Source organism: Pollachius pollachius (genome assembly GCF_949987615.1).
Source record: "Pollachius pollachius genome assembly, chromosome: 7".
NCBI lineage: Eukaryota > Metazoa > Chordata > Actinopteri > Gadiformes > Gadidae > Pollachius > Pollachius pollachius.
The window spans coordinates 12,416,320-12,440,250 of record NC_136940.1 but is presented as its reverse complement, the minus strand read 5'-3'; the positions used below and the strand labels follow the sequence as shown (position 1 = coordinate 12,440,250).

The window sequence follows — 23,931 nt, the reverse complement described above, 5'->3', positions numbered from 1 at the left end:
TGTATGATGTATACAGGAGCATCATGAGCTCTGCTCATCCCACTATTTAGAGGGAGGAATCCAAAACGTTCTCTGTTCAATTGCCTCGGTTTCCCATGTAGCTGATTATAAGAAGTGTGCTGCTATAGCAATCATATGATTGCTTTGAGGCAAAGTGTGCTTTCCCCCCCCTCATCCATCTGCAGTGACGTTGGCATAATGTGTTAGCCCTTGCTGATATCATCCGTGTTCCTTTGGTATACCGGGTACCAAGGGCGTAGAAACCGGGGGGGACGAAGCTGGATGGGCTGGCCCAGGCCGGTAAAGGTTTTGTGCGGCACTTGCAACTACAGCCGCTATGACTAGCTAACGGCTAGCACCGTTCAGAACAAGCTATTCTACTGGCCGTGTTTGCTGTTCAACATCAGTGAGGGGACATGGAACAGCGCCGGAATTAGCAGTCTAAACAGCTTAACCAAGACAGCTTTAAAACATCAGGCCATGGGTGATGGGTGAGTTTTACTTTGCACTGTGTAGGAGCGATAATGTTGTTGTGGTACTGTAGCGACCCTGGGACATTTAAATAGTTTGTGTGTTATGTGTTGCATTGTATTTCGTTGTCCGTTATGCCAGTTGTTCTATGTGCATGCATTGCAATGTTCTTCTTGTCAATTAGTGTGTGGGGCGCATCATCAGGTCAGCTGGGGGAGGGCCTTGGGAGAACAGGAGGGTGGGGGCTTGCACGTTGAAGGGACCGGGTTGGGGGTTGCCCGGGTAAGAGGGTTGTTAGTGTGGATTTTTGCCGTTGGTTACGGGTTTCAGTGACCTGGTTTTTGTAACATTAAAAGTTCCTTCAAGTACTTATGACTGGACATCGTTATGTCACCAGCGAGGTCATTACATTGGTGTCGGAAGTGAAAGCTTTTTTGATTTTTTTTGATTTTTTTTCTCGGTCCTGCTCGGCGAGTCGGCTGAAGTTGCTATCGGCGTTAGCTCTGTTTTTGTTGTCGCTTTTTCTCTACAACAATAATGCTCCCTGCGGACTGTCGGGTGAAGATAGAGATGGACGACTACGGCAAGGGGGCGTGTGGAGTAGCTTCGGAGTCTGTCCGCCATTGAAAAAGATGATTTTTCCCACATAGTTCGCAGTGCCGACTGCCCGTGGCCGCCACAAGACGGTGACAGACATGGCGGCTTCTTTCTCACATCGAGCCCGGTGTCCATCAAGATGCCAAGATACACCGGTAAGGCTGACTAGGAAGCTTTCCACGCGCAATTTGAACTTTTGGCCGATGCTGCCGGATGGTCAGTGAAGGTCAAAGCGTTGCAGCTTGCGATGTGTCTGGCTGACGACGCATTGTCATGTTTGTTGCTGCTTAGCCCAGAGGACAGGGGGGACTATGTTGCCCTAGTGGGGGCACTAAGGAGGCGTTTTGGACTGTGTGTTAAGCCGGGGCTAATGCGCTCAGAACTCTGTAATAGGCGCAGGAAGCCGGGGGAGACGCTGCGGGCCCTGGCCAACGATATCGAGAGCGTCTCGGCGAGCATATGCCCACATGCCGCCAGCCGTGCAGAGCGAACTCGCTCGGGATCAGTTTCTCCAGGCCCTTTCCCCTACAAAACTACGCATGCAGACCCAGCTAGCCCACCCGCAGACTTTGCAAGAGGCCCTGGAGATGGCCATAGAGAGGAAGCTGGTGTGGGCTGGAGCAATCGACAGTCATCCTGCTCCTCAGCCGACGGTGAGATCGGCAAGGGAGAGGAGTGAGGACTCACAGAAGCCAGCCTGGGTGGACAAGCTCACTGAACTCGTCCGCGCTGTCTCTATGCAGGCGGACCGCCGATCTCCGTCTCTTCGAGGGCAGAGGGTCTGCTGGGGCTGCGGGCAGCCTGGCCACCTTGTCAGAGAGTGCCCTAAAGCTGTGAGAGCCCAGGGAAACGGGTCAGGGTCCGCGTAATTGGGGAAATGCGAGGCCATGCCCCCGTACCCCCGCCGTCATCGTCTGGAGGAGCCCATCACCGCAGCCGGGGGGGCGGGGCTCCACCCCCCCCCAGAAGCAGACGACAGCATCCTGGAGCCTGTTGTCGTGGTGGGGCGGACCTGGGCGGGGGACTTTTGTCATGTTCCTGTCACTGTTGATGGGGTGGCCTGTTTGGCTTTAGTCGATACAGGGTCTACAGTGACCCTGGTGAGGCAAGACATTTTGCCAAACTGGACAGTGCTCCAACCTACAACTGTGCAGCTCCGCACAGTAACGGGGGAGAGGGCTCCCATGAAAGGGAAGGGGTTGTTGTCCATCTGGGTGGGGGGAAAGACTCTCCTCCACCAAGTGTGGGTAACAGCTGTGCAAGACCCCTGTATCCTAGGGCTGGACCTGGAGAGGGGGGCGATTGGCTTCCAAGGAGGGCCTACAGTCTATATGGCCCCGCCAAACACCTCCTACATCCGGCCCCCACCGACAACAGCTCAGATGGACCAGTCACATGTCCCCGGCCCCCTTGCAAAGACCTTCCAACCACCCTGTCTTCCCGATCCCTGTCCATTGACCCAGTCCTCCTTCCGGAACCCTTCCCCCTCCACCCCCTTGTGTCAATGTTTCGGCCCCTGCAGACTACTCCCTTGCCACCCCGACACCCAACTCCGTGAGCCTGGGCCCCTTCTCCTGCCCTGCCCAGCTTCCCCAGACAGGGGAGGAGACTGTGTTGTCTACTGTGCAGGCAATATGGCAGGGGCACTGTGATGAAGCAGACCCTCAAACAGCAGGAGCAGCTGTGGCTACTACTGGCGGAGCTTAAGGACAGCTTTGCCTTGAATGAGAGCAACGTGGGTCAGACGCACCTGGTGCAGCATGAAATCGACAATGGGGATGCCAGGCCCATCAGAATGCACCCGCGTCGCCTGCCCTTGGCCTGCCAGGAGGCTGCAGACCAGGCACTGTGGGAGATTCAGCAGGCGGGCCTTATAGAGCCCTCAGATAATCCCTGGGCAGCAGCCGTGGTGATGGTGCCTAAGAAGGGGGGTAAGTGGAGATTCTGTGTCGACTACAGGCCACTTAACGCAGTGACAAGGAAGGACTCCTACCCCATCCTGCTCATTGATGAGGCCTTAGATGTCGTAGCTGGGTCGTCCTGGTTCTCCTCATTTGATCTCCGCTCTGGCTACTTCGTGTGCCCTCTCGCCCCTGATGCCAGACCCAAGACTGCATTCTGCACTAGCAGAGGATTGTGGCAGTTTCGGGTCCTCCCTTTTGGCCTCTGCAATGCACTTGCGACCTTCGAGAGGCTGATGGACAGAATGCTCGCCGGCATCCCCCGGCAGCAGGGTATCTTCTACCTGGATGATATATTGGCACACAGGGTTTCCTTCAAGACAGCACTTGCCTCGCTGCGTCAGGTTCTGGAGAGAGTAGCTGCGGCAGGCTTGAAGCTCCATCCTGATAAGTGCCATTTCCTGAGGAGAGAGGAAACTTTCCTTAGGCACAAGGCGGGGGGGAGAAGGCATTAGCACCATGGAGGACAAAGTGCAAGCTGTCCAGGACTGGCCCACCCCCACTGACACCAGACAGCTGAAAAGCTTCCTCGGACTGGCGTCTTACTACAGACGCTTTGTGAGGGGCTTCTCCTGTGTGGCCGCTCCCCTGTTCTGCCTGCTACAGAAGGACAGGGAGTTTGTGTGGGCAGAGGATTGCCAGTCTGCCTTGGAGACACTCAAGGGAGCTCTCACCAAAGCCCCTGTGCTCTCCCCTCCTGACCCTGTCCTGCCCTTCATCCTGGACATGGACGCTAGTAACATTGGCAATGGCGCAGTTCTGGCACAGGAGGGGCCGGAAGGGTATCGGGTGGTGGCGTATTACAGCAGGACATTTAACAAAGCTGAACGCCGCTACTGCGTCACTCGTCGCGAGCTGCTGGCCATCAATAGAGCTGTACGCCACTTTAAATATAACCTCTGTGGCCTGTACTTCACTGTAAGGACTGACCACTCCGCGCTCCAGTGGCTCATGTCTTTCAAGGAGCCAGAAGGGCAGGTCGCACGGTGGATCGAGGAGCTGCAGTCCTACAGCTTCAGTGTGGTGCACAGGGCAGGGGCACGCCATGCTAATGCAGATGCTCTCTCCCGACGCCCCTGCAGTTAGGATGGCTGCCGCTACTGTGAAAGGAGGGAGAGCCGTGAGAAGGAGCTGTGCAGCCAGGAGGAGGGATGTTCTGCAGTGGAGGTGGCGTCCCCAGTCTGCTGTGAGCTCCGGGAGGTCGGCAGCAGGAGGAGGACGCAGACCTTCGACCAGTGCTCCAGTGGTTGGACCTACAGCGGCGGCCCCCATGGGAAGAAGTGGCCGTTCTCTCCCTGGTCACCAAGGGACTGTGGGCTAAGTTCGAGGCCCTGTGGCTGTGGGATGGCGTGCTTCAGCGGGCCTGGAAGGAACCCACCACCGGAGAGGTGAGGTGGCAGGTAGTGGTGCCTTGCTCTCTGCGTGGGGAAGTGCTTCAAGCGGTCCACGGTGCTGTGGGCTCGGGGCACTTTGGGGTGACAAAAACCCTGCGTCGCCTCCGCCTTGGCTTCTACTGGGGGCAGCACAAGAGGGACGTCGAGGACTTCTGTGGCCGCTGAAAGGTCCCATGCCCAGTTACAGCAGTTCACTGTGGGGTTCCCTATAGGGAGGTGTTATGTATGTGGTATACCCACATAATGAAGGAACTACTTTTTGTTGTATGCGTTGCCTGTTCTATGTGTGCGCATTGATTTATGTCCCCAGTTATGTAGATCCAGTAAAAAACTATGTTGACTACAACTCCTGGTCTAGACATCCTTATTACGTTATAATTATGAAGTAATACACAACAATTGGCGACGAGAATCGTGTTGTATCCCCGCGGTGCAATGCCCCATAAGACAGGTTGAATGTGTCTTTGATGGCCGTCAGGATCACGTTGTTTACCCACCCGCATGGCGGCTGCGTTAATGGAAACGCTACGGAGTATCCTACAGAAGAAGTGACCGGATAAAAGTTTCACAGTGAGTGAAGAGCAACGAAACAAGTGAAAATGAATATTGGACGGATGGATTGTTTTGACAGTACTGTAGAAGATTGGTCGGCTTATGTGGAAAGACTTGAACAATACTGTGTGGCAAATGACGTGGAGGAGGAGAAGAAGGTTGCGGTGCTTTTGAGTCTGATGGGAGCTAAGACATACAATTTGCTACGTAACCTCACATTACCGGATAAGCCGTCTGAGAAAACGTTCCAACAGAATGTGGATTTGCTAAAATGCCACTTGAATCCGAAGCCACTAGTCATAGCCGAACGTTTCCGATTCCATAAGAGAGATCAGTTAAAGATGGAGTCTATAGCTGAATATATGGCGGAGCTGCGGAGATTGGCTGAACATTGTGACTTCGGGGCGGGACTTTTGGATGCACTCAGAGACAGGCTCGTATGCGGATTGGACAATGACAATACACAGAAAAGACTTTTGACGAAGAGAGATCTAACACTGGATATGGCATATGACATCGCCGTTTCAATGGAAACTGTTGCAAAAGACGCAATTCAATTGCAAACGAAAAATATGGGAGAATGCTCTGTGAATAAATTTCACACTAAACCAAAGGACAGATCACAGTCATGTTTTCGGTGTGGGAAAAATTCACATGACTCAACTGAGTGCTGGTTCAAAGATAAAGACTGTAGACAGTGCAACAAACCTGGACACATACAGAAAATGTGCAGGTTGAAGCAAAGTGATAACAAATCATACCACAGGAAAATAGGAAAGAGGGACAGAAATGTACATCAGGTCAGTGAAACTGATTCAAGCGACTCAAATGCAGATTTGTCATGTCTGAAAATTCATTCTCTTAAAGAGACAGATCGTAACATCATATGGGTGACACCTGAGGTAGAGGGAGTGAAATTAAAGATGGAGTTGGATACAGGATCTGCCCTCTCAATCATCTCCCACAAAGATTATGTGAGTACATTTCCAAAGGTGAAACTGAAGCCAACCTCAGTAATGCTGAAAACATACACAGGGGAGAAAATCTCTCCTATGGGAAAATTGAAAGTTAAAGTTAAACATGGGAAGGACAAGCAAAAGTTGGAGTTGTATGTGCTGCAGAGTGAGGGTGTCCCTTTATTTGGACGTGAATGGATGAGAAGCATTCATCTCAACTGGCAGTCAATAAAGGCAATACAGATCACCTCAAAGGAAAACAGAAGCACTACAGATGAAAGACTGAAACGGATACTGACACAGTCTGCACAGGTTTTCCAAGATGGAATAGGCACCCTGAAGCACCTGAAAGCACAGGTTGTTCTCGAAGAAAATGCAACACCAAAATTCCACAAGGCTCGTCCTGTGCCCTACGCCATTCGCCCAAAGGTGGAGGCGGAACTACAGCACTTAGAGGATCAAGGTATTCTTTCCAAAGTCGACTGGTGTGAATGGGCAACACCGATTGTGCCCGTGGTCAAGAAGACTGGTGCTGTACGAATCTGTGGTGACTTCAAGGTCACAGTGAATCCTGTCCTGCATGCAGACCAGTATCCCCTCCCACGCATTGATGATATATTTGCGTCCCTGGCAGGTGGAAAGCGTTTCTCAAAGATAGACCTTGCTCAGGCATACTTACAGATGGAAATGGAGGAGTCTTCACGAAAGTATCTGACGATAAATACCACAAAAGGCCTTTACCAATACAACAGATTGGTCTTTGGTATATCTAGTGCCCCAGCGATATGGCAACGCGCCATGGACCAAGTACTCCAAGGGATATCGGGAACCCAATGCTATCTGGATGACATCATTGTCACGGGAGTTGATGATGAGACACACTTGACAAACCTACAAAGAGTTCTGTTGAGATTGGAGGAGTATGGATTGAGGGCCAACAAGGACAAATGTGAGTTCTTCAAAGACTCAATTGAGTATTGTGGTCACATCATTGACAGACATGGACTCCACAAATCTCAGGACAAAATCGATGCTGTTCTGAGAGCACCAAAGCCGGAGAATGTGAGCCAGATGCGCTCATTCTTGGGCCTCATCAATTACTACCACAAATTTCTGCCAAACCTCTCCACTGTGTTGCACCCTCTACACGGTTTGCTACAATTGGGCAAGAAATGGAAGTGGTCCAAAGACTGTGAACGAGCGTTTAAGACTGCTAAACAGCTCATCACATCGGAGGAGGTCTTGACACACTTTGACCCCAGTCTCCCTCTGCGCCTTGCCTGCGATGCTTCCCCGTATGGTATCGGCGCTGTGCTCTCACACAGAATGCCTGATGGGACGGAGCGGCCCATCGCTTTTGCGTCAAGATCTCTAAACGCTGCAGAATGCAACTATGCCCAAATTGACAGAGAAGGCTTGAGTTTAGTATGGGGGGTGAAGAAGTTTAACCAATATCTATACGGAAAGCATTTCACATTGATCACGGACCATCAACCCCTTGTGTCGATATTTAACCCTCGAAAGTGTGTTCCAGCAATGGCAGCGGCACGCTTGCAACGATGGGCTCTGTTTCTAGGTGCTCACACCTACACCATTGAATTTAAAGGAACAAAAGAGCACGGAAACGCGGATGGACTCTCACGCCTCCCACACGAGCCACACCCGGTGGGGAACATGACTGATCCAGCTGACGCGTTCCACTTGACCCAACTGGAATCACTTCCGGTCACAAGAGCTCAGATACAAAAGGAAACCAACAGAGATCCCTCAGTATCCAAGGTATATGAGTTGACGTTGAATGGATGGCCAACTCATGGCTACCCCCTGCTACCTGAGTACTCCACCCGTCGTGACCAGCTATCAGTGTGTCAAGGCTGTGTCATGTGGGGCTCACGTGTCATTGTGCCACCCAAGCTGCGTTCAAGAGTGCTGGAGTCACTGCACGAAGGGCATCTCGGTGTAGTAAAGATGAAAAGCCTTGCTAGAAGCTACGTCTGGTGGCCTGGCATAGACAGCCAAATTGAAAACCTCGCTAAGACCTGCAGTGGGTGCCAGCAGATACAGCGCCAGCCCCAGACAGCACCCCTCCACTCATGGGAGTGGCCCACTACTCCATGGCAACGTATTCACATTGACTATGCAGGAACCTTTATGGATCGGATGTTCCTCATTGTGGTGGATGCCCACTCAAAGTGGCCCGAAGTATTCACAGTGAAATAGGCCACATCTGCTCAAACTGTGGACATGCTGCGAACACTCTTCTCACGCACGGGTTTGCCTCAACAACTGGTGAGTGACAATGCAAGCGTATTCACTGGGGAGGAGTTCCAGAAGTTCATCAGGAAGAATGGTATCAAGCACATTACCTCAGCTCCTCACCATCTTGCAACAAATGGATTAGCGGAGCGTTTTGTACAGTCTTTCAAACAGTCGATGAAAGCAAGTGGGAAGGAGGGAACGTTGTTACCACAAAAAGTGGCACACTTCCTGCTGGCTTATCGAAACACAGCACACGCTACAACGGGACAGACACCAGCGATGCTGTTCATGGGCAGGAACCTGAGATCAGGTTTGGATTTGCTAAAGCCAGACATTCGCAAACATGTACTGGAAAAACAGTGTACAAGTGGACAAACACGAAAACAACTGAGAACCTTCAGTGTGGGACACCAAGTGCTTGCCAGAGACTATAGAGGTAAAAAACAGAAATGGCAGCTGGGGGAGATTCTGTCACAGACCGAACCACTGACGTACACCGTGCGTGTAGGGCCTGACATGGTCTGGCGCAGGCATGTTGACCAGCTACTGGAGGCAACGGCTTGCAGTACCATGGCTAAGGATTCAATAACACGTGAAGACTCGGAGGAGGTTGCTTCAACAGCACCAGAGGACTTTGATGATGACATTGAACCCTGAAAGAAATCGCAGAGCACCTCAGAGACTTGATTTGTAGTCATGACTGACTACCACCCCTTTGTTGTTGTTGTAATCAAGTGATGTTTGTTTGAAGATTGATTAAGTGTCTTATTTCTGTTATAGTTATAGTTATCTAACACAGTACTTACCTTCTGATGTTTACAGGTTAGGTCAAAGCTGGAAGGGAGGAATTGTTATGTATGTGGTATACCCACATAATGAAGGAACTACTTTTTGTTGTATGCGTTGCCTGTTCTATGTGTGCGCATTGATTTATGTCCCCAGTTATGTAGATCCAGTAAAAAACTATGTTGACTACAACTCCTGGTCTAGACATCCTTATTACGTTATAATTATGAAGTAATACACAACAGGAGGGCTGGTGTGGATGTGGTGGGCCCGCTACCCTGCACAGAGAGGGGGAACAAGTATGTCCTCACGGTCATTAGGGTGCATCAAATTTGAATGGGAAATTTTAATTTCAAAATATCAATTTGGCTGGCATTGCATTTTGTTCCAATTAACATAAAAATGACTTTTGCAGTCATTTTTTTGAAGATTTGAGGAATTCTATTGAGATTTAGGGGTTCCACCTAACACATGAACTTTGGCAAAATTTCGAAAAATGTGAATTTTTTTGTCTAATTGCCAAAAGTTGACCTGGAAATGTTGAGTACAGTGAAATTTTATACAGTAACATGTTCTATAGGGTTATCAAAGTAAAAGTTGTTTGTTTGCCCTTTGGGTAACTTGGGCATTTCTCAGAATTCAACTTTCAAGATTCTTCATTCATTTGTTCTATAGACAAAATTAATGGAGGTCAATGGGACATGTTCACGTGGCCTTACCCTGAATTTTGTGCAGCAGTGATGGATGTTGGACACACATATAAAGTTTAATTGACTTTATTGTTAAACACAAGGGGCAATACTGACACACTTAAAAGAACAAACCCTCTCTAGTGGCTAACTCACTGGCAACTAACAGGGCCTAATGGTAAGAGCTGACACTAACTAAACTTCAAACTTAATTGCTCAGTCTGTGCCAGAGTCTGCTCCACTGAGCAACATCACCAGGGAGAAAGAGAGAGGAAATGGAACCTGAACCTAGCCAGTGCGTCTCCCCCCAGATATGTCTCCCCACCCGCCACCCAAGAGTAACGGTCCTATTCAGGGATTAGCTTGCGTTTGCAGCGACGAAGGTTTAGCTGTTGGTTGCGGTCATGTTCAACTGCCTGCAGCACATTCTGCAGGTGCTGCTCCTTCCTTGCCACTGCGACGAAGTCGGGTGTGAGCTTGACGCCACGCTCGGCACAGTCATTGACCACGTTCATTGCACGTACATTGACCTCACTTTTTTTGAATGCAGCATTGGTCGCCCATTCCTTCACATCAAGATACATGAATTCTTGATCAATGTGCAGCTGGTGCATCCCAAACCAGCAATCCTTATTGACAAGGTCAGCCAAGCTGGTGGTTGGCAAGAGGGTGGGGAACTTTGGCTTGCCAAAGCCAGTGCCAAAGCGCTGCTCAGGGATGTGCATGGGGAGATCAGCGGGCTTGTGCTCCAAGATCGCTCTAGCAAGTGCACGCTTGTCATCATTAGGCACCTTGCTGCTGAAGAGAGCCAGGGGTAGCATCTCACCTGTCAGGTACCAGCGATGCCTCTCCAGCGCCTTGATCGCTGATGCTGCAATGCCCTCATCTACAGCCTTGTATGCCTGCAGGTGGTGGTAGAGTGTCAGGTCATTCCAGGCAGCATCTACAGCTTTCTCGCAGGTCAACCACCACTTTGCATAGCTGTGTGTAAAGAAAATGGCAAATGCCCGAATCTTCGGCACCTGCTGCCGTGTGGTGATTGTGCCCTGGGGAAGCAACGCGATGTGCTGCTCCATCAAAGCCAGCTTGAGAGTATAGAGCAGCTTGGCCATCCATCGTGCCTTGTGGAGCGCTCCCGGTCGTTTGAAGGTCACTGCAGTCTGCTCTTCACCATCTGCATCAAGAAACACAAGACACAGCTGCACAAACTCATGGTAGTCACCTCGCTTGTGGTCTGTGACTTCTTTTGTGCACCTGACAAGTTCAGCACGTAAATTGCCCAGGATTGATTGCTCAGTGTTGCCAGGAATGTAGCGGGACCATTGGCTGCTGGATTCTTGTGGTAACAGGTTCCATTTCTCTCTCAGATGTGTGAACAAGGCAACCTCTGGCGAGTGTGATGTCTCCACCTTCAGGTCTGTGAAAACCTGATTCAGGAGGACCTCACCAATGTGGTGCCGGCACCCAGACCAAAGCAGTGGTCGGCCCAGTGAGAGCTGTATGGCAATGCAGGCTGCTGTGAGATGGCCGGTGTTTGACGCAGTGGTGTCAAATGCCATGTTGACAACCTGGTCAGCGCAGCACCAGTCCTGCAGCAACTTGCATGTCAACCGGGCAATGATCACTCCACATGCCTCATTAGTCTGCTTCTTATACGCCGGGACACCAAGCAGTTTCAGCCGCTCTGCATCTCCAACGACCACTGTAAGACGCTCCTCCAACTGGCGCACATTGCTGAGCATCGGTGTTAACTTGCTGTCCCAGTGTAGGGTGCACAATGGAGGTGGTGTCCACTGCTTGTGCTGTTCCTCACTGATTGTCTCCAGCACTTTGCGTCTTGCTCGGTCAGCTGTTGCGTAAGATGCAGAGAGATGTGTACATTCACCGCCTGACTCTGCAAAAAGGCTACGCGTGAAGGCAGCCTGTTGCATTGGTGACATCTTCATCCTTGTAGCCAGTGACACGACACTTGGTCGGCTAAGGATGTCATGTGGAATGAAGACGTTTGTTCCACTCTTATGCTTGTGGGATGGTTCGCCCTCAGATGGTGGATAGACTGTGTTAGTATCCTCCTCTGACTTCTCATCACTCTCCGACTCCAAGATGGACATTGCCGTCATCTCCTCCAGCTCCTTTTCACAGCGGGACTGCCTGGCTGCTGCGGCAGCTTGACGCTCCTCTCGCCGCTTCACCTTGAGCTGCAGCTTTTTGTCCAATACACCAAATGTGGCCACTCTGTCAATCTTCATGCTGGCCAAGAAAGCTAGGTCTTCTTGGTTATCAATTAGCTTTTTAATATTTGGAGGCCACTGCGGAAATGTGGCATCAAGTCTGCACTCCATTTTCTCCAATTGTTTCGCTGTATTCTCATTGGAGCGCTTGGCCTGGGAGATTTTTCGCAGCTTGTTGTTAGCATTGACTAAGTCTACCATCTTGTGGCACGCACGCTTATCGCTCACCATTGGGATGTTGGCTTCTATATTCTGAATATGACATTGTCCACTCTAGAATACTGTTGATGTTAAGCTTAATAGCCTAGCTAACATAGATAGCAAACTGTTGCTAGCTAACGTTACCTAGATGTAATGAGCACCAAATCCTATAAACATGGCTTAAATGACTTATGATTAAATAACTATACAAAGACACAACTACAGATATGATAGGAATATGTAATAGTACATACCCAACACAGAAAGATCACCTCAAACAGAAAGATCACCTCAGTTTTCTTGAGCTGTAGTATTGTTTACCTCAGATCTCCATGGCAACCATTGAGCCCTGTTAACCACTATATCCAACAAAAACAGATGTGCGGTGGCGCCCCTAAATCATCATGTACTGGAAAAATATTTTGCATGTGTTGTTTCTACATATATTGGAACACTTTTAGCACCCAGCCATATCAAAATTCAAGAATTGTGTTTTTTGATGCACCCTAACGGTTATGGACTATTTTACCAAGTGGCCGGAGGCATATGCTCTGCCTGACCAGGAGGCAGAGACCATAGCGGACGCTTTAGTCGGGGGGATGATTAGCCGTTTTGGGGCAGCGGAGTCCATCCACAGTGACCAGGGGAGAAATTTTGAATCCTGTGTCTTTGCGGCTTTATGTAGTAGGCTAGACATGCAGAAGACCCGTACTACCCCCCTGCACCCTCAGAGTGATGGCTTGGTGGAGCGATTTCATCGCTGTATGGAGCAGCAGCTGGCCATTGTCTCGGCTGAGCATCAGCGGGACTGGGACACTCATCTGCCTCTGGTGCTCATGGCATACAGGTCAGCTGTTCAGGAGTCGACGTCCTGCACGCCTGCTCTGCTGGTGTTGGGCAGCGAGCTTCGCACCCCAGCTGACCTGGCGTTTGGCCGGCCGCCCGATTCTCCCCCTGTTCCTCCCGGCCCAGAGTATGCCAGGAGACTCCAGGACCGCCTGGAGACGGCTCACTCCTTCGCCAGGGGACAGCTGCTGAGCGCAGGGGTGAGGCAGAAAAGAAACTATGATGTGCGTTCTCGTGGCAGGCACTTTGAGGCTGGGGAGCTGGTCTGGACCTACAGCCCGCAAAGAAAGAAGGGAAGATGCCCGAAGCTTGATAGCAAGTGGATCGGGCCATGCAGGGTCCTGGAGAGAATGGGGGAGGTGGTGTACAGGGTCCAACTACCACCTCGGGGAAGGAGGGTGGCCCTCCACAGAGACAGGTTGGCCCCTTATCGAGGCACCGCCACCTCTCAACCTGCTCCAGCGAGACCTGCAGCTCCCCGCACCAGTGCGAATGGGCCCCGGACACGCACACCTCAGTGTTCTGGCCCTAGGTCCCCACCTAACCCTATCCTTGTCTCCCTTCCCTGTCGATCACCACAGTCAGCAACTTGGCCCCCAGCCTCCCTCCCTTTCCCCCTGCCCGCCCCTGGGCCTGACACTCGTGGGCCCCTCTCACCCCCAGGCGCTTCTCCCCAGCCCCCTGTAGCCCCAACAGGGCCTTGTAGGGAGGGGAGAGCGCCGGGTCGCTTCTGGGACTTTGTTTGTTCCCTCGAGGACGAGGAACTTTGAAGGGGGGAGGCAATGTAGCGACCCTGGGACATTACAATAGTTTGTGTGTTATGTGTTGCATTGTATTTCGTTGTCCGTTATGCCAGTTGTTCTATGTGCATGCATTTGAATGTTCTTCTTGTCAATCAGTGTGGGGGCGAATCATCAGGTCAGCTGGGGGAGGCCTTGGTCGAACAGGAGGGTGGGGGCTTGCACGTTGAAGGGACCGGGTTGGGGGTTGCCCGGGTAACCGGGTTGTTAGTGTGGATTTTTGCCGTTGGTTACGGGTTTTAGTGACCTGGTTTTTGTAACATTAAAAGTTCCTTCAAGTACTTATGACTGGACATCGTTATGTCACCGGCGAGGTCATTACAGTACTTTAGTTTATAAAGCATTTTTTTCAAAGGTTGGAAACACAAATATATTGCTGGAATTTGGGCAGTAGACTTAATGGTAATGCTGTGTGTGGATGCCGCTTGATAAGCATATTAAATTAACCCGTTCACTACTACTCCTGTGGGCTTAAAATTCTGTCTGGAATAGCTGTTTTAAAATATGTGGCATAAAGGCATACTTGTATGTTTCATTTATATTACAATATTACTTTATTGAATCCGTTGAAGTTGCGAAAGCATCCAGTGAAAATAACAATAACTGTGAACACTTGTTTTTGTGTCATGTGTGTGATGTGCAATCTGGTTGCGGAGTGACATAAGGAAAGATCTGATGGTGATGCTGCATTACTCTAGCTCTGCAGTAATGCTAAGTGGTGTGCGTGTGCGCTGTTGTTGTTGCTGAAGATCAACTGTCTTGTTGTGGATGTTATGCAGTAGTGCATATTGTGGCTGTGTTGGCTGTATTGGCACCTAATATGAAATTTGTGTGCATGTCTGAGTGTTTGGGGGTTGGCTGTTGGTGGAGTTCATTACTGAAGGCCCTGACTTAAACCCCACGGCACGCTACTGGAAATGAGTAATGGTTACAAACATGTCCACCACATTACAGCTCTACTAACCAGGGAAAGTTTTATGTATATTCCCTTCTGTCTTTCAAACAAGGATTCAAGATGGTTTATTGTCATATGCACAACAATTACAGAAGCAGTCGCTGGCAATTAAATTCTTGAGTCTCAGGCTCCTTCAACAGTGCAATATAAAAATAAAAAGTAAAGAGAGCTGAGTAAATTTAATATAAATAATAAATAATTAGAATAAAATATAATAATAACTAATGTATAAATAGATGCAGCATAAACAGGTGTGAAATTTAAAAATACATTGTTATACAGATGTCAACTGTTATGAAGTGGCATAGTGGCGAGCTAAGTAGCTCAGGTGTTCAACAGTCTTATGGCCTGTGGGATAAAACTGTGGGTTGTCCCTGAGTCTGGTGGTGCGAAACCAGATGCTGCGGTAGCGTCTACCAGACGGCAGCTGCTGGGGTGAAGGAAGGGAAGGAAGAGGTGTGTGCGCTGGACCCTCACTGCATAATGATATGCCACAACTGGTGTTATCTTTGTGTGTTGTCTTCTTTTGATGTGTACAACTTTAATAAGAAGCATCTCTTTGGGCTTCTCTCTCTCTCTCTCTCGCTCCAGCTAGCCCACCTTTCTCTTTACTGTTTATTTGTACCAACTGTCTCACACTTTCAGGTCATGACCCCAACTCATCCCTCACAAAGTGACACTTTAGTATCTTTTTAATCAAGTTCCACTAGTCAAGCTCTGAATTGGGGTTTAAGTTGATTGCTGCATCCCCTAGCCTGGCTATTGCCAGAACAAGCTCAATCTTAGATTGCACGTTGGTCTTGGGAGGCTGCTGTAATTTTCTTCAGCACAAGAGCCGTGATTCAAATGACTCTGTTCACAATTGGATAGTCCTTCAACCAATCAGACCAACCATCCGGATGACGTACTATGCAGAACGAAGGGAAAACTCAAGGCAGGTGTCAACAAACGTGATTGTTTTGTAGCACAATGGGTTGGCAATAGCAGCTAAAACTTTTTGCAGGTTGTGCAAAATTATTATGAAAGTGGAGTGTATATACAGTCACTCAAGCGATATTTTTATTAAAGCTAAGAAGCCTATGAGTATCGCCGACAGGTTTGCAGGCATAGGGTTGATGGTAGTGCAAGAGTCGGGCAAATCTGAACAAATTTTCAATCGCTGTGTTATTGTTCTCTCACACCTTGAGCACGATTTGACCGCGTACTGGAGATGGAAGGATGAGTAAATCGCCGGCAGATCGGGCTGGGGATACCCAGTCTAGCTTGCCGTTGCTGCCCTGGCGTCATTTTGTTAAACCAGCCATTAGCGCGCCTGAGGGAAAAGCCAACTTGGTGATTGGCTCCAGTAAAAGTGATTCGGAAAAATTAAGAAAAGTATTGCTCCTCTCCAGCCCCTGCTGCAGGGCGAATTAAAAATGTAGGCAGAACAGCCTGGGGGTACCCAGTCTAGCATCCCCCTTTTCCCCCTCCCAGTCCCTTTAACCCAGGTCGCTCCATCGCCCCCCACCCTGCGGCAGATGCATGCATGAACAAAGACACACACATTTTGTTTCCACCCACTCTCTCTGCAACTACTCAACCGGTTTCGGACATCGGGTTAGACTAAGCTTTGGTTAGGTGGGAGGAAAGAGTGTGCGTGGTAAAGTGAAGGGTTGTATCAAGCATAGAGAGGGGTGGGGCTGGCACTAATGCAATAACTCACTTTTTGGAGTGAGTAAAAACATAAGGAAAGAGAAATGTGAAGTGACTGACCGAGAGGTAGAGAGATATTCAGTCGGGGCCTCATGTGGAAGACAGATCAAGTGATTGGGAGTGATGGAGCAGAAGACAAGCGGGGAAGGGGTTGATGTCAGGACTCCAGAGAGGAGACAAAGAGTAACTCTGATCCACAGAATAGCTCTCAGTTAGTCTAGAATATAGCCTATGTTGCACTGATCCGCTCCATTCCAAGTCCACAGCCCTATCAACCGTGCCCGCAACAGACAGGCCCTGGCTGGTTGCTGGATGCTGAAGGACATCTTACATTTCAGCCATAGGGAGGGTAAGCAGAAACAGAGCCATATAAAATATGAGGTTTGCTAATATCATTTACCTTCAGGGCAGGCAGATTTTGGGGAAAGGGAAATGTGCCAAGCTATGCCCGGAGTTGTGCAGCATCCTCCTGAGAAGCTCTTAGGTTGTAAAGACAGGCTGGCGAGCCGCAGTCAACTGCCAGCGAGGGGAGAGCTGCAATCCCTTGGAGGTTGTTGTCAAGCAGGACAGTCTGGTCTAAATGGTGTTTGGATAGAAGTAGCCGCATGCGCTCATTTTGGACTGGCAGGAAGGAAATCGTGTGAGAGCCGCTTATTAGCTTCAAATCAGAAAATCGATAGGTGAATAAACATAATATTGCTTTGTGCGCGTGTGTTCCTTACATTTTATTAGATTCTTTATATATATATATATATTCATATAAATGAATATATTCATTTATATGAATTTATTATAATATATATGAATACATCAGGAATTCCCGAGCAAAACTGGTACTTCAGAGAGAGCAAGAGATGGGTTATATGATTGCATTGTTATCTAATACCATTATAGACTACATTGCAATGCTATTTAATCCATCTCAGTTATTTGTTCCCCACCTGGTTGAAGACAGTGTGTCTCCAAATGGAATGCTTTTAGGCAGATCAATAAATGCATAGAGAGAGGACTTCTCATCTCAACCTGACTAATACCATGGTAACTCAAGGGTGTGCTTTGGCTCCAGGCGGGGAGTGCGGCTGCGTCGCATGGAACTTGATCAAAGTTTAGTCTTATTCTTCCTTATTTTCAGGTCCTCACAACATGGCGACTGTATTTCCTGATGCCCAAGGTTCCCACGAAGGTAGTTTGGTCTTCCTGGTACTTTAGGGATGATGTTTACCGTTGTAACCTATGAAGGTATTATTGTAGCAAAAGTCTTTAGTACCTGTAACTGCAGATTGTGTATGTGTACACTAAAGTCACAAATGTGTAACAGTAAATTTGAAGTCCTAAATATTTATTTTGCATATGTACTCTAAAGTCACAAATGTGTAACAGTACATCTGATGTCGTAAATATTTTTTCTACCATTGTAAACACTAAATAGGGTCTACGAGTTCACAAGTCTGTCATACAGGTGCACAAATCCTATCCTGTGCATCACAACTTCAAAGAGTCATGTACTTGATACTTTTGCTACAATCATTGCAGCGCAGTTGGTGCAAAACACATTCACACACGCGTGTTTCATAATCTGAGAACATGCAAAAAAGTTGTGCATGTAAACCCAAAAAACCCAAATGTGAACTAATGCATCAGAAGTTGCACATCTGTGAAATATTTCCTCACAAATGAAATTATATAGATCGCTATGTTCAATGAGCATTTTAATGAGCGAGCGCAAGTCCATCGATACACCTGCTCGAATCTGCTGCTACGAGTCTCAGCTGTTGTTTTTCTTGATACTTTTGCAACATGTCTATGTGGTACAAGTGTAGCAAAAGTGATTCGTATCCGTATGAAGCAGGACAAAATTGCAGCATTAACCAATGAAAGTCGCCGGCAGGGGGTGCATTTTTCAAACTACACTGGGACCATCCAAGCAAACTCTTACTTTCTGGAGTCTTGAAAGAAGACAAGAGGGCATCCTACACGACGGAGTTGGGTATCTTACATTATGTCAAATTAAATTACTTAGTTCAACTGAATTCCCTCCAAATTATTGCATTTACATGCCGCAAGTGTCCTTCAATGTATTTTAATGGTCTGCTTGGATGGTCCCAATGTAGTTTGAAAAATGCACTCCCTGCCGGCGACTTTCATTGGTTACTGCTGCAATTCAGTAACCAATGAATGACGCTCTGCCTCATACGGATACAAATCACTTCTGCTACACATGTACCACCTAGACATGTTGCAAAACTGCAAAATAAATATTTACGACTTCAAATTTACTGTTACACATTTGTGACTTTAGTACGCATACAAAATCGGCAGTTACAGGTGCTAAAGACTTTTGCTACAATAATACCTTCATAGTAACCCTCTACACATGCCTAATAAAATGTGTTTGAAATTGCATCTTCCACCTACAGATAGAGGCAACGTTCAACTTCTTAGAAATTCGCTCTCTGACCTCCCATGCGGAACATCAGGTGTATTTATTTATTTTCTAAATATTTTTTTTAGTCATTTTTGTATGCATGCACTGCATTCTTCCAATTACAGGTAATGAATCCTTTAAGGTAATTAAATAATAACCGCATTATTGCAGTCCTGTTATGGGGATAAAATGCATGCAATAATGAAGGGATAATTAGAGAATATACAGGTTGCAGCCTTGACACCTGGCTAGCTGAAGTGTCAATGAGCCAGAACATGAAACCTAAGGCAGTGTGGGAGGTTAGTTGATGCTGGCTGATGCTTATGTATGCTAACTGAGTGGCTATTTAAACTAGTGGGTCAGCCTTTAACCATAACTTCCATGTGCTTATATTATAAGCAACATTCTACTTTACTGAAATTGCATTGCAATTCATTTGAGAATAATGTTAATTAAGTAAAAAAAGTTTAATAACAATTATAGTAACCATACTCATTTTATATGGGAGACAAACCACTGTAAACAATAATGTTATTAATTACTACGTTTAATTTGAATATTAACTCTTACATTTTATCTAGAAACTCATTATTGAGTTGGTATGGGAGCCTGCTATTCCATAATCAGGCTAATCAATGCAAAGGTACATAAGCAGCTCTGGTTCCAACACAAGAACACAATCAAGCCATGGAAGCAATAATTAAGATCGCTACTTGCGACTTGATGAAGCAACAACAGTGGAAACAAATAAGAAGCTCAGTACTGGCTACCCCTGCTGTGTTGTGGGAAATCAATTTTCCCTTTAATGGCACATGAGTGACAACTCATGTGCCAACCTGCCTCCCCTCCCCAATTTTATTTTTTTTTACTTAAAGTCTCCATGAAGCTCTGTATATTGTTGTTAGTTAATTTGTTTATCAGCCTAATTGTTTTATAATGCAGCTCTTCAAGTTTGAAAAGTCAGTCCGTCTCATCAGACCAAACGGAAGTTTGTAAATTTGAATTGTAAATATCAGTTACTCATTGTTTTCCCTTGTACCACATGTCTCTAATGCAATCCAGGTGATCGTTGACACGGACAAGTCCACCTACTCCCTGTGGTTTCAGTCCCGTGAGCAGCTCAACCATGTCGTCAGCCATGTTAACTTCGCCCTGTCACGAATATTCAACAACTCTGTGTTTGCGTGGGTGCTTAGGCGGTCCTCCCTTATGTTGATTAGTTAGTTCATGTTTTAATAATGATGGTTTTGTTTGGTATTTCACGTCTGCCTTTTTTCTTTTAGCCCCTCCATCTGTCACTCAGACAGTGACCTTTCAGAAGGCAGCAGAAAGTACTCCCCCAGCTCGGAGACGTCACTGGAAACCCAGAGGGCGTGCGGTAAGAGGAGCACACTGCTGAGACTGCTCTGCATTAGTCTTGAGTTACTATTCACCTGAGCATTCAAACCGCTCACATGCACTTGGACGTGCACACACACACTTGTGCATGAACAAGCATGTACACACACACACACACACACACACACACACACACACACACACACGCAGTATGAACACACTTTCATTCGCAAGTGCACCTGCAAACTACGTCTTGGCAGGTTGCAGAGAGGCAGTATGTGCTAGAATACCCCATTTCCCAGATGTTCCTGGTAAATTCCCCTTTCACACAAACATAAAAGATAACTGTCGACTGCTTTTTTGCCCGTTTTTAATTTCTTCCCCATCCCTCACCAACGAAAGTATCTGCTCATACATTTCTCTAACTTCTTGTTTTTTGTTATTGTGTCGTTGCAGGAGGTTTTTCGGAGACTTACGCTGCTTTATGCGACTACAACGGTATTGGCTGCAAGGAGGAGGTGCAGTGGGTAAGAAGCTAAGCCCGTCCTTCAGTCTCCCAACTGGGGGCGTGAGTTACATGACTGTAACTGCTGTGTGCATTAGGGGTTTCTCCAAATATCCTTTGGCAAGCCAATGGTGTAAATGGTGGAAACTATTATGTTTAATAGGATGTGGACACAATCTATCACTCCCAGGACAACCGGGAGTTTAACCTGCTGGACTTCAGTCACCTTGAGAGCAGGTGAGTGTTAGGGGGTGTGGCCGAGCTACATGGGTCATCACTGGAGAGACTCAACGGACACAGCTGACATAGTTGCATGCACATCACCCGAGCCTTCTCTAACCTAACACATAAACATAACCATCCCTAACCTTACATCTTAATATACCGATATCTAACTGAATACCTAAACACAACCATCTCCCACCTAACAACAGAATGTTGCTATCTCAATCCTAATATCTAAACTTAACCATCTCTCAACTATTACCTGAACTTAACCATCGCTAACCTTATACCTGAACTTAACTAGCTCCTGGACTTAACCCTTTTTAAACCAATACCTTACCTTAACCATCTCAGCTGTATCCACGTGTAGCCTCTCCCGGATCATAACACATTAGAGCAGATATAGCTTGATTCAGAATCTGCACATCATTTGTGATGATCCGTCCTTGCTCTTACAGAGATTTGGCTGTCATTGTTGCATCGATGGCCTACAACAACTGGTTTACCAAACTGTATGTCAAAGACCTGCGGATAGTATGTATTTCTTTAATCTGAGGTTTGTTTGATTTTGCAGGAGGGGGGATTGTGATTAATGTGTATGCTACTCAATCTGAGTGTTGATTTTGCCACAGGGGTCGGAGGTTACGGAGCAGGTCTTGCACACGCTCAGTAAGTCTTCAAGCCTGGAGGAGATCACACTGGAGAACGCTGGGTTAAAATCGTGAGTGAACACCCACTTCCACATTATATTTGACTGTCTAAGTCTGTTTGCACTGTTGCACTAGCTGAACATTGCATTTAATTTTATGCTACCATAGGGACTTTCCACAGAAGATGTCAGTTGCTCTTTCAGAGAATCCAGCATCTGCCATCCACTCCCTCAACTTGGCCCATAACTCTCTGGACAATCAAGGTATAAGGAACAAGTCTCAGCTGAAGTGGAACTTAACAAAACATATCTAGTAGATAAACAAATGGGCACACTTCCACTTCTATTCATTATTCTGTGGGAAGTAGGAAATTCTGAAAACAATCTAACAATCTGCCCAGTTATAAACAATGCTTGTTTAAAATGTTCAACTGGAATATCCAGTTAATGTTTCTGTTCACCACCACCTAATACTCTTTAGCCACTCTTTCATCCATCCATCCTTCCTAGCTTCCCAAGAGGTATAAGACCTTGACCCTGATTCCTAGCTGAGGCCCAGGGGCCTGATAGTATCAAAGTTTGTATCTGTGTTTGTTAAAAATGAGAGCATTGGTTTTGGCTTTGGCAGTCCTTTCATTTCAAACCGTCGACCCAGGAAGCATGTCTGCTCCTTGGCTTTGGACTAAATCGTGTTGATCTTCTTTCATGTGTGCTCTAGGTGTGTCCAACCTCATCCAGCAGGTGTGTCGCCTCAGCAAGGGACTCCGTCTGCTAAACCTTTCCAAGACCTCTCTCTCCTCCAAAGGTTAGACAAGGTCCAGATTACCCTTCTCTAGCTCTGTGAGACCAGATATTGAAGTTTGAGTTTTGCAATTAATATCAGTCTGGCCCTGAATGGGCCAGACTGATATTAATTGCAGCCAATTGTCATTTATTTACATTTATATATACATATGGGCACAGCCTTACCATGTCCACAAAACTCCTGCCAACCAGATTTATAACTTTTTTACTTTCTTGCTCCCTTCGCTCTTGCCGGATCCTTCTGCAAGTAAATCAAAATATATTCTCCTCTAACAAAAGCAAATTTCTTACACTCACACGCACATACACACACACACACACACACACGTACACACACACACCATCCCAGTCTACAGCTACCTCCATGTGTTTCTGTGGAGTCCTTGTTAAATAAATGAAGAACTCTGGAAGTTCTGGCAGAGTTCCATAGATCAATGGAATGATCCTCAGCACCATCATCATTGATATCCCCCAGTTTGTTATGGCTTCAACAGCTCAGTAAATGTATGGTAACCCTGGTCTGGATTAAGTGGACTGCCTGCCAACAGTTGCTATCTCTCCTCATGCTGTGTGCGCCATTGAGAAATGAGCAGTGTTACCACAAACTCTGAAATGTTCACATAATGGCTGCTGCACACGCACATCACAATAGCTGCCAGCTCGGAGGCAGGTGGGAATTATTATGCATGGCCGAAACATTTATTCAGTTCTTTTGTCTGTCTTTCTGTCTCCTCTCTCCTATCTTCTCTATCACCATATATCTCTTCCTCTCAGGAGTGGTCTCTCTTTCTCAAGCTATTTGCTCCAGTGATGAATATTCCAACTCTCTCTTGCACCTGGACCTGAGCAAGAACCCAGGGCTGCTGTCCGGCGAAGACGTGTCGGTTAGTGTGTGACACACACACACACACACACACACACACACACACACACACACACACACACACACACACTAACAAATGACGGACGATTTATTTATATTCTCTGTCTTTTTGTAGAAGTTGTACCTATTCTTGTCGCAGCCAAACTGCCTCGTTCACCTGGATCTTTCCGGCACAGATTGCACTGTAGACTCTGTGAGTAGCGAAAGACAAAATAATTGAGTGTGCAATTGCATGAAAGAAAACCGTCAACAAACAAGTGCCATTCTCTCTCTCCATCTGTGTGAAGTACTTTGTCCCCCTTTCCTTTTCTCGCACAGCTCTTTGGTGCTCTTCTGCGGGGCTGTTGTGCCGATCTCTCTTATCTCAATCTTTCCAAAAACTCCTTTTCTCACAGGTTAGTCACATCTTTCAGATGGCATCTTGCTTTTGGAGTGACTTAAACAGAGCATAACTATGTGTAAATGATTTCCTATAATAGTTGGAACCCTAAGCTTTACACTATACTCTTCTCTCTCTTGCTTGCTATTCTTGTGTTAAGCCTCTGGTTTAATCTGCAATAATCTTCATCTCCCATACAAATCAGAAATCAGAATAGTTGGTACGACGGAAACATTGTGTATATCCACACTTTGTGTTTTTATGTGTGAGTGTATTTGTGTGCGTGTGTGTGTGTTTGGGTGTCTAATGCTGTTTTAAAACGATAACTCACAG

At 47.3% G+C, this 23,931-nt stretch overlaps 1 protein-coding gene across 1 annotated transcript in view; it reads left to right on the top strand.

Annotated features, from left to right (window-relative positions):
- The window catches only part of LOC307077860 (capping protein, Arp2/3 and myosin-I linker protein 3-like), a gene marked incomplete at its 5' end in the record, with an annotated part of 100,829 nt that overhangs the window by 3,027 nt on the left and 73,871 nt on the right, over window positions 1-23,931 (top strand). Inside the window, 13 exons of the mRNA XM_079739338.1 lie at window positions 17,523-17,573; window positions 18,808-18,867; window positions 19,878-19,999; window positions 20,099-20,193; window positions 20,610-20,680; window positions 20,822-20,895; window positions 21,342-21,417; window positions 21,516-21,604; window positions 21,702-21,796; window positions 22,251-22,337; window positions 23,111-23,220; window positions 23,335-23,412; window positions 23,538-23,614. Of these exons, the coding sequence (XP_079595464.1) occupies window positions 17,523-17,573; window positions 18,808-18,867; window positions 19,878-19,999; window positions 20,099-20,193; window positions 20,610-20,680; window positions 20,822-20,895; window positions 21,342-21,417; window positions 21,516-21,604; window positions 21,702-21,796; window positions 22,251-22,337; window positions 23,111-23,220; window positions 23,335-23,412; window positions 23,538-23,614 (1,085 nt within the window). The remainder of the gene's footprint in view (window positions 1-17,522; window positions 17,574-18,807; window positions 18,868-19,877; window positions 20,000-20,098; window positions 20,194-20,609; window positions 20,681-20,821; window positions 20,896-21,341; window positions 21,418-21,515; window positions 21,605-21,701; window positions 21,797-22,250; window positions 22,338-23,110; window positions 23,221-23,334; window positions 23,413-23,537; window positions 23,615-23,931) is intronic.